The sequence below is a fragment of the Aphanomyces astaci genome (genome assembly GCF_000520075.1).
Source record: "Aphanomyces astaci strain APO3 unplaced genomic scaffold supercont1.74, whole genome shotgun sequence".
Lineage (NCBI taxonomy): Eukaryota > Oomycota > Saprolegniomycetes > Saprolegniales > Verrucalvaceae > Aphanomyces > Aphanomyces astaci.
Window position 1 is genome coordinate 300,460 of NW_009798337.1, and position 16,379 is coordinate 316,838.

Below are 16,379 nucleotides of genomic sequence, written 5' to 3' on the forward strand. Positions count from 1 at the left end.
CGTTTTTCTCCCTTGCGGGTCGACGACAGCCATGAACGCAACCGGTATTTGAACGCCCTCATGTCTTCGAGTGAAAAGAAGAAAGCCAAGCGTGCCGTTGCAGTTAAAAAACATCGCGAGAAGCGCAAGTTGCGTTTGGGCACGTTTTTGCCGAGTGGTGAAAATGCCTACTTCGATTCGGACACTGAATTTTACCCAAGTGGAAGTCTTTCACACTTACCAAAGTGCTTTACGATATCACCTCACACAATGGAAACCACTTGGAGCGATTGGAAATGACTGCGTCAGTTACGAAATAGCCAATCACAATGTTTTATACGACACAATTTCGGAAGTCACTTCGTCAATTCCGAATGTGCTGTGCACTGTGTAAGTGACCCAATAATTGGTTAAGTGGTCTAATATATACCAAAATCGAAAAGTGAAACACGATAGTATATCGATATCGAATGAGTCAGAACAATAAGTTATGTTCTGTCGTGAACATCATCACTGCCCTGAACCATCAGGTACACACACTATTACGTCGATGTATTGCAGTACTGTAACGTTATCGTAATGCGAAATCAATCACTCTGCATTATCTTTGTGGTTGTTACAAGCAACGCTACGACACTAGGTTACCAAAAGTTCTGCTTCTTCCGACATTTGAAAGTCCCCAAGGACCGCCACCGTGTCGATAGCATTGCCCACGACGTTGACCAGTGCATGGGTGGTGTTTGCAAACGTTCCAAGCACTTGGACAATGCGATTCTTGTCAAAGGCAAAGTGCACTTGCACAGGCAAATGCAACGTACGGCCAACCATGTTTTGAACGAGGGGCTCCTTGTCGTGGAGGTGGGGGAAGAGCAATTGGACCGAATGGTAGGACAAACGCAGGTGAAGCGTCGACTCGGTGTACAAAACTACATTTGGGGACCGTATCGCCACATGTAAGGTGTGGAGATCCATGGAAAACGCTTCAAACGTTGTCATGTACAATGTCCACTGCTGAATCAGCTTCTCGCGGCCGACACTGCCCATTATCACCAGGTCTTCCCGCATGACATTGGTTAAAAAGTCGGTTTGGAAGGCGTGCTCGGTGGTCGATGGGTCGAGGAAGTTCCCGTTGGCGAACACACGAAAGTACTCGTTGCCGATGCGACACTCGAGGTCCAACGTTTGAAGGCTTGGGGGAATCGCCAGTCGCAGGGCGTCTAAGCTTCCTTCCATACGAGCCACGTCCGCTCGCAACTGACTCACGGATTGATTGAGTTGGTCAGTCACGTGCGTTTGTTCCTGCCGGTATCGGCGCTGGTTGACCTTGCTTTGATGACGTCTGATGGATTTCTTGGTCGAGAGTACGTTCGCGGCGGCTGCCCTTTTGATCATTTCCAAGTGGATCACGACTGGTGGCATGTTCATAGCGCAAATGGAAGTAATAGGTCTGGGCATCCCTACATGGGGCCATCCGAGCATGTTCGGTTGGCGTGACCTCTGACGAATGAGATTCGACATTGGAACTGCCTCATGATATATACGTTTGGACCAATCACAGCACGGGAAGCAGAGTCATCAGGCTAGGGATAACGTACAAGATATTGCCACCGTGCGTTATCACGTAAACTGATCGTTCGTTTTTTTGCTGTATTTATGCCCAAATTTCCATAATATTTTGACGTTATAGACGGCTTGGATGAAATTATCAGTCACGTTACTAAAAAACGATCCCAACAGCGAAATTCGAAGAGGAAGTTGTGTTACCAACACGTAGGGCTGGCAAGGGAAGTGCTATCAGTTGGACAGGACAAACGTGATGCACACCACAGTACTAGTACTATTAATACTCCGGAGTAGATACTGTACAGAACTGGCAATTTATATATATATAGTATTTTAATATTTTAATACTAGATATATATAATTGATATATATAATAGTACTATTCACATGTACTACACCTTTTTGCAGTTAAGTTGGACGAATGCCCGGTATATTTGGTCGTGTGCCCGATATATTTGGCGGTGTGCCCGATATAATTGGCCGTGTGCCCAAGCAATTGCCCATGTGCCCGATGAATTGTGTCGTGTGCCCGATGAAAATGGAAATCACGCAATAAAAAGTCAATTCAATATAGAAATGGTCGTCAAACGACACATGCCGCATCGTTGCTGTGACGTCGCCCATGTTGCCCATGGCCTCGGCGCATTCATCGTGGGTGCGTGTTCCTTGAGGTAAATCGAAAAATGAGCACTGCTCGCGACAGATTCAAATTTTGGACGGAGTTGAAGTATCGACGAAACGTTGTTGTAAACTTTACTTTATTCAAGTATAAATTTCGAATGATCTTGCCTTCGCGCGTTTTCCTCCGAACTTCAACCACATGATGTTTCCACCAAAACAGTATACTTTATTCAAGTGAATCCATTGAAGTCGATATATTAATAACAGTATATTATATTCCAGTGAATACTTCGAGAGAACATTGAAGTCGATATTTTTACTTGAACAAAGTATACTGTTGCCCCTATTCTTCAACGTTTTGTCCATACTTCAACTCCCACCAAAATTTGAATCTGTCGCGCGCAGAGCTCATTTTTCGATTTACCTCAAGGAACACGCACCCACGATGAATGCGCCGAGGCCATGGGCAACATGGGCGACGTCACAGCAACGATGCGGCATGTGTCGTTTGACGACCATTTCTATATTGAATTGACTTTTTATTGCGTGATTTCCATTTTCATCGGGCACACGACACAATTCATCGGGCACATGGGCAATTGCTTGGGCACACGGCCAATTATATCGGGCACACCGCCAAATATATCGGGCACACGACATCCGTGTGCCAAATTAAACGGGCATATGGCCAATTATATCGGGCACACCGCCAAATATATCGGGCACACGACATCCGGGTGCCAAATTTAACGGGCACATGGCCAATTATATCGGGCACACCGCCTAATATATCGGGCACACGACCAAATATACCGGGCATTCGTCCAACTTAACTGCAAAAAGGTGTAGTACTGTACTCTAATGGTACACTACGGTACAGTAGCTCACTGCAATCTACTAGTACGTATATCTATCCGTTTCGACCTGTTCTGAAGAGCGAATGCGATTTATATAACGTTGCCGGTAGTGTACTCCAATCAAATACGTACGTTGTCTCACATTAGTATAAAGTTGGGTCGACCAGCTCTAGCAGGACCGGGCTAAAGTAAAAACTCGTGATGAATGACAGCGTCGTGGCAACGCTGATCACAGCACACGCTTCCCAGAACCGCCATGGTCGTCGTCGGTCTTGGAGATGCCTCAACGGAATCCGTCCTGGAAGTTGCTCCAACCGCCCCGGGGGGCCAGGGCGGTTCAAGGCGCGGCAGCAAATGGGGCAAATTTTGCGCTGCTGAACCCATTCTTCCATACATGTTGAATGAAACTGGTGAAAGCACTCTAGAATATCGACTTGATCGGGGTGGTCCATCGGTTCCCAGCAAATCGCACAGGCTTCGTCTTCGTCATCACCTGCGACAGAGGGGTCAGTCCAGTCATCCAAGAGGTGGCCAACGTGGCGCAGAGCTTGATGCAAAGCTGGATTGGCTGCCCCGTCCATGTCGACGCAGTGGCCACCACTGATGTGTGCGAGCCACCGCAATTGGACAATCCACTTGTGGCATTCCGAGTTTATGCGACAGTGTCCCTCCATATCAAAAGCCGATGATGAAGCGAGGACGAATTGGTGCAACATCCAAGCCAGATAACCCAAGCGAGAGTCGTCTATTTCGATGTGTGCGACGAGTTGCTGGAGACTTGAGACAATGGAAACCGGGGGGTTGGATGATGGTTTGGGCGGGATGAAGGGGCATGGAGTGGCGTCGTCAATGTAGTTGTTGGTGGAGCGACGGCGTTGGATGGTGGAGAGGAATGCGTCCACGACGTGCTTGATCTGGACAAACGATGTCGAGTCGTACATCGTTACTGTGTCCGGTGCTGCAGCCTGGGCGCGGCAATATCCATCCACCACCACGCGGACGTACATCAAAATGGTAAGCAATGCTTGCATGGCCGCATTTCGCTGCCGTCGACCGGTCGCCGTGTCGGCCGCCTCGTGCAAGACATCGTAGAGAGGTAGAGCGACGATGGCTCGATGCAGAAGCCACGACAAGGGGTGGTCGTCGGGAAGGTTCTCCGTGGCAGCGACGAGAGATGCATGGAGCTCGCATACTTGGGTATACGACTTGCTCACACTCCATTGTGCCCCCGTTGCAGGACACGTCGCAATGTGCTCGTAACAAGTCTTCATGTTGTGTTGCCGAACTGCACACGGGAAACAAAACTGAAAGGCCCAATCAAATCACTTGTATTCAATCCTCTCAATCGGATTGGCCATGCCCGGAATCATATTTACGACTATTTTATCCAATCAAAAGTCAAATTACTCGGAATTGTGGGCATCGTCATTCACCAAGAGTATGGCGGCAACTCGTGTTGTCGTGCCTGCATGGAACTGCGTGGCCCCAGTCCTTCGCCGCCTCGACGATGCCGAACTCCTCAAACTTCAGCGTCCGGCTCCATTGAATGCAGACCCCGTGACGGAGTGGATCTCATTCTCCAAGGTAGCAGCAGCACAGACTGATTGGTTGCAACTGACAACACACTTCGCAGGACATTGTGCCAGTGCATTCGTCAGAGGTAGTCCCAGACACATCTCAAACCCTTTGTTTGCACACCGCCGCGCCTCCACTTGGCCGCATGGTATAGCTGCTGCTACTTTCCCTCTCTCTCTCTTGCAATGCATCTCGTCACGCCTCCCTCCAGGTCACGTCGACGGTAGAGGTGGGCGTTGGAGAGCTGGTGTTTGCCACCCCTGCGTTTGCAGTTGCGCTAAGCCGTCAATTCGTCGCGACGCACTGCCACATGTGCTTTCACAAACTTCGCGGCAAGATTGTGCAATGCGCCGACTGCCACTTCGCGCGGTACTGCGACCGCGGGTGCATGGCGGCGCACTTGGATCTGCACACGATCCAATGCCACATTCTTCTTCCGCAACTATATCCGCCACGCAGTACCCACGACCAAACGAACGACGACGCCGCGGACCTCCACACGAGGCTGGTGCTGGCCGTCGTCGCCATGGAAATCACCATGAACAACCCAAATGAAATCCAAGACTTATGCACTTATAACGCCACTGCCCAAGATGCAGCGTTCCTGGCCACTGGAACGACATTGCATGCTGCTATGAAGAACACTCCGGCGTGGATAACGCCATCGCATATCGCGGACGTGTATCGCGCTATTCGGTACAACTCGCATCCGATTGTGGTGGACTTGCACATGTCTGCCCTTGGACTCGGCTTGTTCCCAGACGCAGCCAAGGTGCGTGTATTCTAGTCTGTCCGTGTATTTCTTGACAAAAAAAATAGGATACAACAAAGATGGATTTTTATATAAATATAAGAAATAACTTTTTTTTATTAAATTTATATATATATATAGATTGCCTTGTATATCATGAAATTGACGGGTGAGTTGTGTGATATACAGTAGCCAAAGTAAGTACGTGTGTGTTCTAGTCTGTTTGTGTAGTTGGTGACAAAAACATCAGGCGGAAACAAAAAAGTTGTGTGCAAAAATGATGAAGTTTGAAATAAATATATATTTTTTCTATTTAATAGATATTTTCCGTGCCTTGTATATTACGAAAAATTGACCGGTGCTTTGTGTGATATACATACAGTACCCATATGAGGATGCTGAATACCGTTATTTTTACTTAGTACTTTTTTATCCTAGAAAGAAGTGTCGTTTGATGAAATAGCGCGATATGATTTATTTTGTGAAGTGACTTTGTATTAACACTATGTGTAGATGATCAACCATTCGTGTGCCCCCAACACGTTTCCACGCTTTAACGCGGCTAACCACGCGTTAGAGTTCCGCGCCGTGTCGCCGCTGCTTCCTGGTACGTTCACTTTAATATGACATATATACATTATAGTATATCTGAACACAGCTCCATGTTAGCATTCCAATAACGTTACCCACTCCATGATTTCATTCCACTATGTTTCGCCGTTTTCTGTAACACAACGTTTTAGTGTGCATTCGATCCTAATTTCGAGATTCGCGACGTCATTGGCTAATTCAATTTGCTTTAAGTGGCTCTGGTTGGCTCTGACAGAATTGACGAGTATATTCAGCCAATCAGACGTTCCAGTGTGATGCAATCTTGATTCGAAAACAGGCGAATGTTCGAATTTATATTGTCGAGTGTTTTAAGGGATGGATTAACAGTGTCTAAGCCAATCAAATCACGTTTTGTGGAATTGCTGCCAAGCCAAGGACTTCAGCACAGTCCCTGAACCCGATATATACTAACGTTTGTAATGTATAGTTGGCACAAGCTTAAATTGGATCAAATGCATTCGAGTGCTACATATTTTGCGAAATGACTCAAACACAAGTCCAAATTGGGGTGAAATGCACAATATCTGCCAACCGTCTTGTGTTTCATGTGTATATGTGCTGGTGAAGTCCATTGACCAAACCATCTCATTGGTTCCGTAGGCTCGGTAGTCACGTACTCGTACTTGGACGTGTTTGGCTTTGCATTATTGCAACCTACACCCACCCGGCAGAGTCTCCTCTACTCGGCATTCCAGTTTGACTGTCGATGCAGTCGATGTATTAGTAGTTTTAGTACCTCGCATGAACAAAGTGATGCGTGGAATGTCGATGCAAATCTAGCCCAACTCGATTCCGCCCAAAACAACCAAGACTGGGTTGCTGTCACCGACGTCTGCGACCAGATCATGACCCACTGGACCTCCACCCTCGACCTCCCTGCAAACTACCCGCTCATGTACGTCCTGCAAAAGAAGATGGACTTGGCTGCTACCCACGGGCCGGCCTCGCGTCAACGTGGAAACGTGTCGGCAGACGAAATATTGAATGTGTGTGGATTTGGGAACAACCCTCGTTGAATGAAGAAGCATATAACGTTGTCAGGTCGATATATCGCAAGCCACTACAGTGTAGTTGACGTGAATAAATCGCGTTGATTTTCCCTGTTTAAAGGCAACTACAAGGTGTACACTATGTTGGTGCAAGCATACTACATACTAGTATTGGACAGGCCCCGTACGACTACAGTAGTACTCGTTCGTATAGTAACGTTATAACTAGTACTATTGCTATACTAATTCGCCCCAATCTACGTGGAACGACGGGGACTTTTGTTTTGGCGACAAGGGATACTACTGTATATTGTATATATATTGGAGTTTTTTCTTGAATTGGAAAAATAAGGGTGCGCTAGTTGGTAACATTTCAAAAATATTACTCCATTGCCTGGCAAATGGGATAAATGTGTCAAAATTTCCATATTCGAAATCGAGGTAAAGGTCCATTTTGTAATACCGTATGGGTCCTCAAGGAATAAGTCCAATTTGGAATTATTGTGCTTTTCACCTTTTTTGGCTAATCCAGGTCTAATACCATGCTTTAATTACGGCACTCGCCGTGATTTTACGGATGCAAGATGAAGTATTTTTACGGTTCGCGTTGAATTATAACTATTCGTGATGCTTTGATTAGCTAAGAATTGGTTGAGGTACACGGTTTTATCTTATTCAACTTGTTTTACAATGATCAGCATCGACATGCGTTGGAGAAGTGTTGTGCATGTCCAAGTTTATGGCATTGAAGTTGACGTCGTTCGCCTCATACTTGGACTCTCACGAAGTAGCGTAACAAGATTCAACACGATGGGAACGTGACGTTCAATCGATCGCGCTGCATGTTGGTCTCGTCCACTTTGCGAGTGAGATGGTCCAGTAAATAACGACCTGTCTTTATTAGCCAGACTCTCGATTTGTGTTGTTTAACGTGTGGTTTTAATTTTGTCATCCATTGATTAGTGCGATAAAACAATGGGCAAATTGGATGAAAAGCACAATATGGATTTGGGTTAAAAGTCTTCAAGCAAGACATGTCTCAATATCTATCTGGCCCCAAAATGGCGTTTTGGGTCCGAATATTGTATTACTACGTAGTATTTCAGGTTGCCAGACCCACCCTAAATATATACTGGTATTATTAAGGGCCGCTCTGGTGGCTGCCATAAAAAATAATTTGATACCTGTTTTTGCAACTTTTCAGATAAATAATACTACGTATTAATTTTTCAAACAACAGCCTTTGTGTGTTTGACTACCAAATCTGACACAATCAAATTGACATACCTTATAGTGTATATGTATGTATTGCGACGGATTAATCTATTGCGACTCCTGTAATAACTGATATTTACTTGTGAATATGTTGAATATACTTCAAATTTGTATGACGCAATGGATTAACGAATGTCGGCCGGTTGTGAAATATCTCCTGTCGCAATACATATACACTATGCGGTAATTGGACCCATTTTGACTGTTTTCTGACAGAATAAACATCTATTAATATTTCAATCAACTGTCCAATTTCAGGTCTATGATACTCCAGACATATTTTCCCATCCAGAGGTCACACCAAAGTACTTTGCAAATATTTTCTCAGCTCCGATTTGAAATGGGAATTCTCTGCTAGAATGTAATTTGTCATAAAGTCATGTGACAACTAAATTCGGCCTAGTAAGTCCCTCTTTTTCAGATTCTGCTAGTATAATTCATATTTTCCGAAAATCAAAGCAAAAAACTAGAAGAAAAAACCTTCCAGAACATTAATCTGGTGTCTGGTCTCTATAACACGCACGGATGCGACAACCTTGCCAAGGACATGTTTCTTGTGGATGTCGTCCTGGAAATACGTTAGCTTCGACTCAAACACGCATGTAACAATGTCATCGCGTTCAGTTGAAGTTTGATGGGGCTTGAATTGACTGATGATCTCCGGCCAATTGGGGTTGCACGTCATGGTGACGAAGAGGTATGGCTTTCCGAACTTGCGCACAATTGTCATGGCATTGAACGCTTGCCGCCAGCAAAGCATGAAGGTACGATGGACTTTATGCCGACGTTGTGGAGCCCTGAGCGTCTCTCGGTGGCCTCATTGATGTTTGCGTACAAATCGAAACTTGTCCCCGTTCTGCGAAATGTAGCGCAGCCTGTTGGTTTCCACATGAACGAAGCCGACCGTAGTGTACATCTTGAACAGCATGGAGAATCGGCGCAGCATGTTGGAGAAGTCGTCGCCGTTCCGTTCTTGAAGCCAGTAGTTGAAGAACGCACGGAGAGACAATGATTTCCCGTCGGTCTTCGTCATGGTGTACTCCCATCCAGGACCTCCCATTGAAAACAGGAGGGGAAACTGCAATGCGTCGTGAAGTGGATTCGTTTCTCGAATGGATGTGAACCGGTTCGAGTTCAGACTTTGCAGAACCACATGACTGCCTTCTGTCGGTTCGCTGTCGTTTCCCTCCATGATTACCGTAAGATGAGCCACAGTAGGCAAGTTTTGTGTTCGGGCCTGCGCGCCACAAGCAGCATTCAGGACAATTTGAAGATTACCCCCCGATGTCCCGTCCGCTTCCGCTCGACGCAAATGTTCTTTGGCAGTGGCATACGTTCTCGCCAATGGGTTGTGGAGATCCATCATTGTGGCAGTGTACGGCGAACTGAACGCCGGAAACATGTTTCGTCGGTGTTGAAGTTGCTCCTCGCTGGGGTGCATGTAGATTTGGGCAAAGCTTGGTTGTCGCAGGTTGCGACTTCTGTTCAGGCTAGGCTACAATGGACCAATGTTGTGGGTCAACTGGCCTTGAATACAAAACGTCTTGGGGGCGCCTCCACTGTGCTTGACCTCGTTGGTTCCAATGGAAGTGAAGTTGAACTGAGCGTTGTACTGACGGATGTGCTCGATGAAGTTGCGCTGCTTGAAGAGATCTTTGAACGCTTGCATTCCCGGCGAGTCAGGGAAAACATAAGGATCCATCTTCACCTTGCCCTTCAAACAACAGGGCAGGTTCCTGTAGTGTAGTCGTGGGATGTCAACTTTGCTCGACAGTGCGGGCACGCTTCGTTTTTCCAGGAACTTGCAGCTGCGTGTGACCACCTTCCTCAAACGTACGATTGCCGTCCGACGTAATTCACAGGGTTTCGGCGTGGAGGCCGCACTTGAATCGCATCTTGGACGGAATATTGAGGAACGGTGGATCTTCGCCAAGGTCGATGTCGTGCAGGGCCTCCTCGTTGAATTGAACCTCACCATGAATAGCAGTAGGGTCTTCCAGTGGTTGAAACGGATACGGCTAGAGCGTCGGATGAAGGTCGATGTCGTGGAGCACTCCCTCGACAAAATCAATTTCATCTTGTAGTGCTTCAGAATTGTCCAATGACTGAAATGGACGCGGGTTGAGTTCAACATTCAAAATCGCCATCTCTTCACGGCTCATCGCAGGGCCAACTGGTATGATCGGGGGCTGATCGGGAACAAACTCCATCAAAAAGTCTTCCACGAACGGTCGTCAATCAGCTGGGCGCGTTTACGATTTCTTCACGCGCTTGGTTTGCCGATACTCCTTCTTCTTCGCAGCTGCCATCGCCGATTTTGCTTTCGCAATGCGAAGTTGATCCTGACGGTTGCATTGACAATTCAAAACGGTTTCCTTGTCCTCTCCACGATACCTTACGTTGCTCACCCACTGCGTTTTCGGACGTTTTTGACGAAGTAGTCCCGGACTCCGGCCCCGAGGCGAAACGATTCCGTGTTTGATGCAACGCCACATCCGCCGTGGGTTGCGCTGGTGGTACGGAACAGCGTGAGGACGTTTCAACCCCACCTATCTCATACATAGAAATGTAGGTCTAGATAAGCTGGTCACCCTTGGTTTTGTCGTCCGAATCAATTGGATACGCCAACTTAATCCGTTGCATCAACTCGCCATGGACTTCGCTCCCCGCATCGGGCAGAGATTGTTCACCGTCTGCGGCAGTGTTCGGCAATTGTTGCACTGTCGCGGTGATCCGGGGTCGTGCCTTCAACTTCGTCTTTCCCTTTGACGACGCCGTCGTTGTCAACTTCGTTTTGGCCTTTCCTTTGGCCGTCACCTTGGTGCGTTCCATTGTCTCTCCTTTTGGGCCATGCCATTCGCTCCATCGGGGTAGCTTCCATCTCATTCAAGTTTACGCTCGCTGGCTTGGCCATAGCCTTAGCTTTCAATTCGTTCTTGCCTTATCAAACGACATTGCCAGAATAGACCTTTGCCATTTGATTTCAATTCCTGACTAACAGTATGTTGATAGTTATGGTAGTTTGATACCCATCCTAAAATAGGATCTACTTCACCCCCCAGACGGTAATCCTTATGCCCCTTAAGGTATGGCCCTGGGTTTGCAAGGCTATCCATGACCAAGGATACCATGGGCGCATATTCAAGTTATACGCAGTACAACGCAAACATCCCATGATATGATGGAAAACCTCTCTACCTGAAAAGGATTTTTCGCAGGTAGGTCAAACGAAAAAATTAACTTATCGTTTCACACGAAGTTCACTACGCAAATTCCACCTGGCTATTTCGACCGAAGTCGGGGGAATAGTTGTACACTGCAAAAACTACAGTGCACTGTTTGAGTACTGTAGTGCTACGGAAACCGTAGGGAGCAACTTATTCTCGGGGTAGGCACGGTGTGCAACAGCCTCTCGGAGTGTGCTGCAGTACGTTTCGTAGGTCCGTCACTTTGGACCCACTCACATTTCTATTTTATCCTAACACCGAGCAGAACATGCAATCCCATGTCACAACAACAATATTTGACCGAATAGAATAGTTGGGTCTTAGTTATTATGTTTTCCTATTGAAAACTGAGTTTTCTGACTGCTCTGGACGAAATATATCTGGTTACTTGTATGTCTACAGTCATCATACCATACAGTATGTGAAAGAAGCGTTTCGAAAAAACCCATGGCAGGTCAGTGGACATTTATACTTGGTTTAAGTAAAGCATTTAAGTGGAAGGGCCGTTCCTCCTACACGATCAAATGACTTGACATTTGTATTGCAAAGGACACCACAACAGCGTTGGATCCAAGATTTTTCAACGTCTTTCTTGGCAACTTCAGCAGGCTTGTAGAGCGAGAGACGGTACATCATATTGCATATTGTCCAACGATGGAGGGCACAGTCCGGTGCAAACAAATCCGGCCGAAATAGCTGATGAACTTGTATCATTTGCCCAAACGTTACAGGCAATCTTGATTGCATACAGCTTCTTGATGGTTGAGTCCACGTCTGTCCAAAAAAGATCCCAAATTTCTTGGCGTATCGCATGTTTGAACGGCCGGAAGCCCGTAACGTCCAACGGTTGGAACAGATGCGTTGAGTTGGCTGGTAGAAATTGCAGCAAAATGTCAAATGATGTCGCAGCGTCCTAGATGTGCTCGGAGTAATGCGACGAACACCCGTCCAAAATGAGCAAAATGGGACGAGGCGTCGAAATGGGGATACTTGAGTTGAGCATGGACATCCACTTGCGACAAATGAATAAGTTAGTCCACCCTTTTTCGGACGCCGTAATTGCGGCACCAGGAATAGACATGCTGTCACATTCCAGTGTAGACACAGTGTCACCCGGCAGTACGAACAACGGTGGAATCTTTGTCCCGTTGGCAGCGACACATGCGACAATCGTGACGTGGGCTGAGGCTGTCGCTTCTTGAACGTAAACATGGTTGGTCGTGCGTTGGACAACCACCTTCCTTGACGTCTTGGATGGCGAAAAACTTGTCTCGTCCATGTTGAAGACCCGTGATGGATCCATGTCAACAAGTGACATGGAATGAGCAAGCTCATGAAAGAACTCCACCACGGTATCGTTGTCGACACCGTTTCGCGGTTTGCTCAGAGTTCTTGCTTTCGCAATCTTGAGATCTTGATTGCGTTCGAGGAATCTTTTGTACCAACCGCTCGTAAGCTTGGTGTCACGTGGTGTATCATGTACCACTTGAAGTATCTCGGTTTGCCTTGTCGACGATCTGACGACAGCCAACGGGCACCCCTTTGTGTTCCATTGCGACAATCCAAGTAACCAAGTCGTCTTCGAACTCCTTCGGCAAGACAGGCGGCCTGCCCATCGTCGTCGGTCGGTTGTCGCCCGTGATTGCCTTGGTGACATAGGTGCGCAGTGTACGTTGGGGTATACCATGTGCCTCGGCAGCGGTCAAAACACTGTGTGTCTTGTTGAGCACAGCTCGGACAGCCACTTCCATCGCTTCCTGCGTGTAGGACGTGCTTAGGGGCATTTCAAATTCAAAGCTGAAAACCTCTTTAAAATTGAATTTTTTGCCTCCATCTCATTATACAGGTAAAACTTATCACAAGGATTATTTTGTCCAATGAAACATCGTATTAATTTTAATTGGACGAAACACCTTGCCCGATCGATGGTCATTTAACCGATCAATGGTCGATCACGTTACCTCTGATCAGGGCCGCGCTGTCGTGGACCACCTGCTCTTTCGTGTAGTGCAGGCTCCATGCAAGCTTCTCGTCTGGGATGCGCGCGAATACGACAGAGTTGATGTTATCAACTCTGAGTAGTTCGACGGTCCTGAACTTGTCTTGGTCTTCCATGATGTGGAGCATGTGCATACTTCCTCCGTTCCGCAAAACTGGAGACATATAATTCACGGAACGATATCTCAGGCCAATAATCCCAAAATCGAACTAAATTTCGACCACAGATAGCCAATCAAAAGACGATTCTGAAGTTATTTTCAGATTTTTTTTATTGTTTCTTGTCGCTTCGCAAGCACCTGGCAGGACCCGGTGCTCAGGTCAGGAAATTTTCAAACATACGCCACACAGTCATTTTTCATTCAATCGTGCTCAAATCAAGCGCAAACGACTCGCGGCGCTGCGTAGATATTGCTAGAGCCCATCAGAATTGGAATTCCACAACTGGGCGCGGCATACTTAAGAAATTCAGCCACGACCAAGTTGGTATTTGGTGAGGGGAAGTCATACCATCCTCGTGTTGTACCGATTGATGCATAGTTAGCAGGTGCTGCAATACGAGAGTGTGGTTAGATACTCTAGACGCCTTGGTAGATGATGCCGCGAGAGTACTAGTGCACGTAATGCGTCCCTAGACCGCAGCGCCTGCTCGGCCAGGGCCTTGAGTCAGCAGGGCATGCTGAGGCCTACTGCTTGCATAACCTGCTTAGGAGGGCATGCAAGTCGTTGACATCAGCCGCTTGCACGACTTGCTGGTTCAAATCCCTGGCCGAGCAGGCCCTAAGGCCCTACGGTCTAGGGATGCATCGGTTGCTCCACCAGCCCGATCGCTGTCATGTCCGTCATGGATACCTTCATTACATTTTACGTTTGTATGTGGACTGGTGGCCAAGTCAGCACATGATGAACCTTCTCGTCGTAAAATCAAGTTTGTGAATAAAAATACACTTTTTGACGGTAGAGCCCATACAAACATTAAGATAAAAATGCAGGGAAAACCAATGTCTCCAGTTTTACGGAATAGAGGAAGTATGCGGTAGGCCATGCTTTTGAAACTCTCTTTCAGCCATTCAAACATGTACAGGATGCACAACAAGCTGCGACGCATTTTGCCTTTGCTTTGGTGGTATATGTGCAACTCCACCCGTGGGATTTATCGAATGAGATTTATTCGGATAATGTACGGATAACAGCGAGATTTATTGGAGTCGGTTGCTCCAAGCGCCTACACCGCCCACTTGCTTCTTTTATGCAATACACTACATCACATACATCTACCAGAAAACTCCCAAAAGGATTTCCATCTTGACAGGCTCGAGATGGATCCAATAGTTTTGGATCGGAAACAACGACAGATTCAAAAAAATGACGCAAATGCCGAAGCCGAATTTTCGTATAAAATATACGAAGTGTAAGGCGTTTCATTTGAAATCCGCCCAGCTTGTCCTACTTTTGAAGTCTCGTCTTTAATCGCCTGTTCTTGCGATGAGGCTGCAATAACATTACATTCTCAAGGACTTGGACGTGAGGAGCTTGATTAACCGTAGTTTATGCAGGACCCATCGTCGTATCGCTTGTCCATTTTGCTCGACGAATTTCTCAACTCTCCTTTGTAGAAAAAATGTAAATTCGGCACAGGTGTTTGACCTTTGTTGACTTGAACTACTAGAATGTATTTCATTTGATCACCGAAATTATCATAACCGCTTTATAGTGTTCCTTATATATTACTACTCAGATCCTAAAAGGTTGTCACCTTCCTCTTTGGATTGGCGGAATTTTTCTAATTTGGTGCTGTTTTCTTGTCTGATTGGTGCATCGGAAAGCGCAGGATTTCAACTTTGATTGGGTAGTTTCTGCGACTTCTAAGACACATTTGCTATTGAGATATGGGTCCACAAAGTTGACCAGTCATGCTTGACCAACCGTCGATCACCCGCTAGTAGGCCATAGTGCATTCTCACACCTTCAACCCACTCCGTACATACATTTACGAACACTGTATGCCTCTCGATCAACCCAACCATCCTGCCACACCTCCCAATACCGAACCGCGGCACCCAGACGGCCCCAACCACCTTCGACTGGAGGACCGTCACGGAGTGTACGAAACGCTGCTAAGCGTTGCTCAGGGCGATGTCCTCCCTCGTGGAGCGATAACAAAGGCGGCAGAACGGTTTCGTTGCCATCGGCGAACTATTTCGCGTCTCTGGACCCGCGCGCGGCAGTCTCTCCGCAGTGGCCGTCGTGATGCTGATGTTGCGACCAAAGGTAGTGGTAATTCTCCACCAATTAATATAAATATCACTTATGACAATTATAAAGTTTTAAAGGCGTACGTTTTTAGGCAATTCTGGACGAAAGGCTAAACGTTCTGCGGCGGAAATCGAACAAGCGATACGCCGAGTTCCCCACTTCTCCCGGCAGACTGTCAGATCTCTCTCAGCAGCGTGTGGGTTACCGGCTACGACCATTTCGCACCACAAGAAGGCGACACCAAGATTGCGTGCGAGATCTAGCTACGTGAAGCCTTTCTCACTGAAGACAATGTCAAGGCGCGTCTGAAGTATGCGTTGTCTTTTGTTCGACCTTTGTTGAATGGACGCCATCTTTTTGCCGATATGAACGATTTCGTTCATGTCGATGAAAAGTGGTTCTATTTGACAAAGGTTAAACGAAAGTACTACGTTTACGACGACGAGGAGGTTGCAGCCCGCTCTGTCAAGTCGAAAAGTTTTATCACTAAGGTCATGTTTCTAGCCGCTGTGGCCCGCCCCCGATATGATCATCATGCAAAGAAGATGTGGGATGGCAAGGTGGGCGTTTGGCCGTTCGTACAGGTTGCACCTGCTCTGCGAAGTAGCAAGAATCGACCCAAAGGTACCCCTGTGACAGTGCCAGTGACTGTCGATTCAAAAGTGTACTTCAATGC

The 16,379-nt window shown here is 46.9% G+C and overlaps 5 protein-coding genes across 5 annotated transcripts; 2 read left to right on the forward strand and 3 right to left on the reverse strand.

The window, feature by feature from the left end:
- Positions 1 to 559: 559 nt before the first annotated feature.
- Positions 560 to 1,551, reverse strand: H257_15755 (hypothetical protein). Its single transcript, XM_009843957.1, has one exon. It carries the CDS (start codon positions 1,495 to 1,497, stop codon positions 616 to 618), a length of 882 nt encoding a protein of 293 aa, XP_009842259.1. The 5' UTR covers positions 1,498 to 1,551; the 3' UTR covers positions 560 to 615.
- A 1,597-nt stretch (positions 1,552 to 3,148) lies between these two features.
- H257_15756 (hypothetical protein) lies at positions 3,149 to 4,309 on the reverse strand. The gene has a single exon (XM_009843958.1). The coding sequence runs from the start codon at positions 4,289 to 4,291 to the stop codon at positions 3,164 to 3,166; it is 1,128 nt and encodes a 375-aa protein (XP_009842260.1). The 5' UTR covers positions 4,292 to 4,309; the 3' UTR covers positions 3,149 to 3,163.
- Positions 4,310 to 4,427: 118 nt separating this feature from the next.
- On the forward strand, positions 4,428 to 7,016 carry H257_15757 (hypothetical protein). Its single transcript, XM_009843959.1, has 5 exons — positions 4,428 to 4,604; positions 4,654 to 4,743; positions 4,807 to 5,367; positions 5,860 to 5,953; positions 6,559 to 7,016. The coding sequence occupies exons 1-5, from the start codon at positions 4,461 to 4,463 to the stop codon at positions 6,972 to 6,974; spliced, it is 1,305 nt and encodes a 434-aa protein (XP_009842261.1). The 5' UTR covers positions 4,428 to 4,460; the 3' UTR covers positions 6,975 to 7,016.
- Positions 7,017 to 10,078: 3,062 nt separating this feature from the next.
- Positions 10,079 to 11,054, reverse strand: H257_15758 (hypothetical protein; the record flags this gene model as incomplete). The annotated part of the gene is made up of 3 exons (XM_009843960.1): positions 10,079 to 10,240; positions 10,479 to 10,564; positions 10,814 to 11,054. 3 exons carry the CDS (start codon positions 11,052 to 11,054, stop codon positions 10,079 to 10,081), a joined length of 489 nt encoding a protein of 162 aa, XP_009842262.1.
- A 4,396-nt stretch (positions 11,055 to 15,450) lies between these two features.
- H257_15759 (hypothetical protein) lies at positions 15,451 to 15,966 on the forward strand (the record flags this gene model as incomplete). The annotated part of the gene is made up of 2 exons (XM_009843961.1): positions 15,451 to 15,718; positions 15,875 to 15,966. The coding sequence occupies 2 exons, from the start codon at positions 15,451 to 15,453 to the stop codon at positions 15,964 to 15,966; spliced, it is 360 nt and encodes a 119-aa protein (XP_009842263.1).
- Between the last annotated feature and the right edge of the window lie 413 nt (positions 15,967 to 16,379).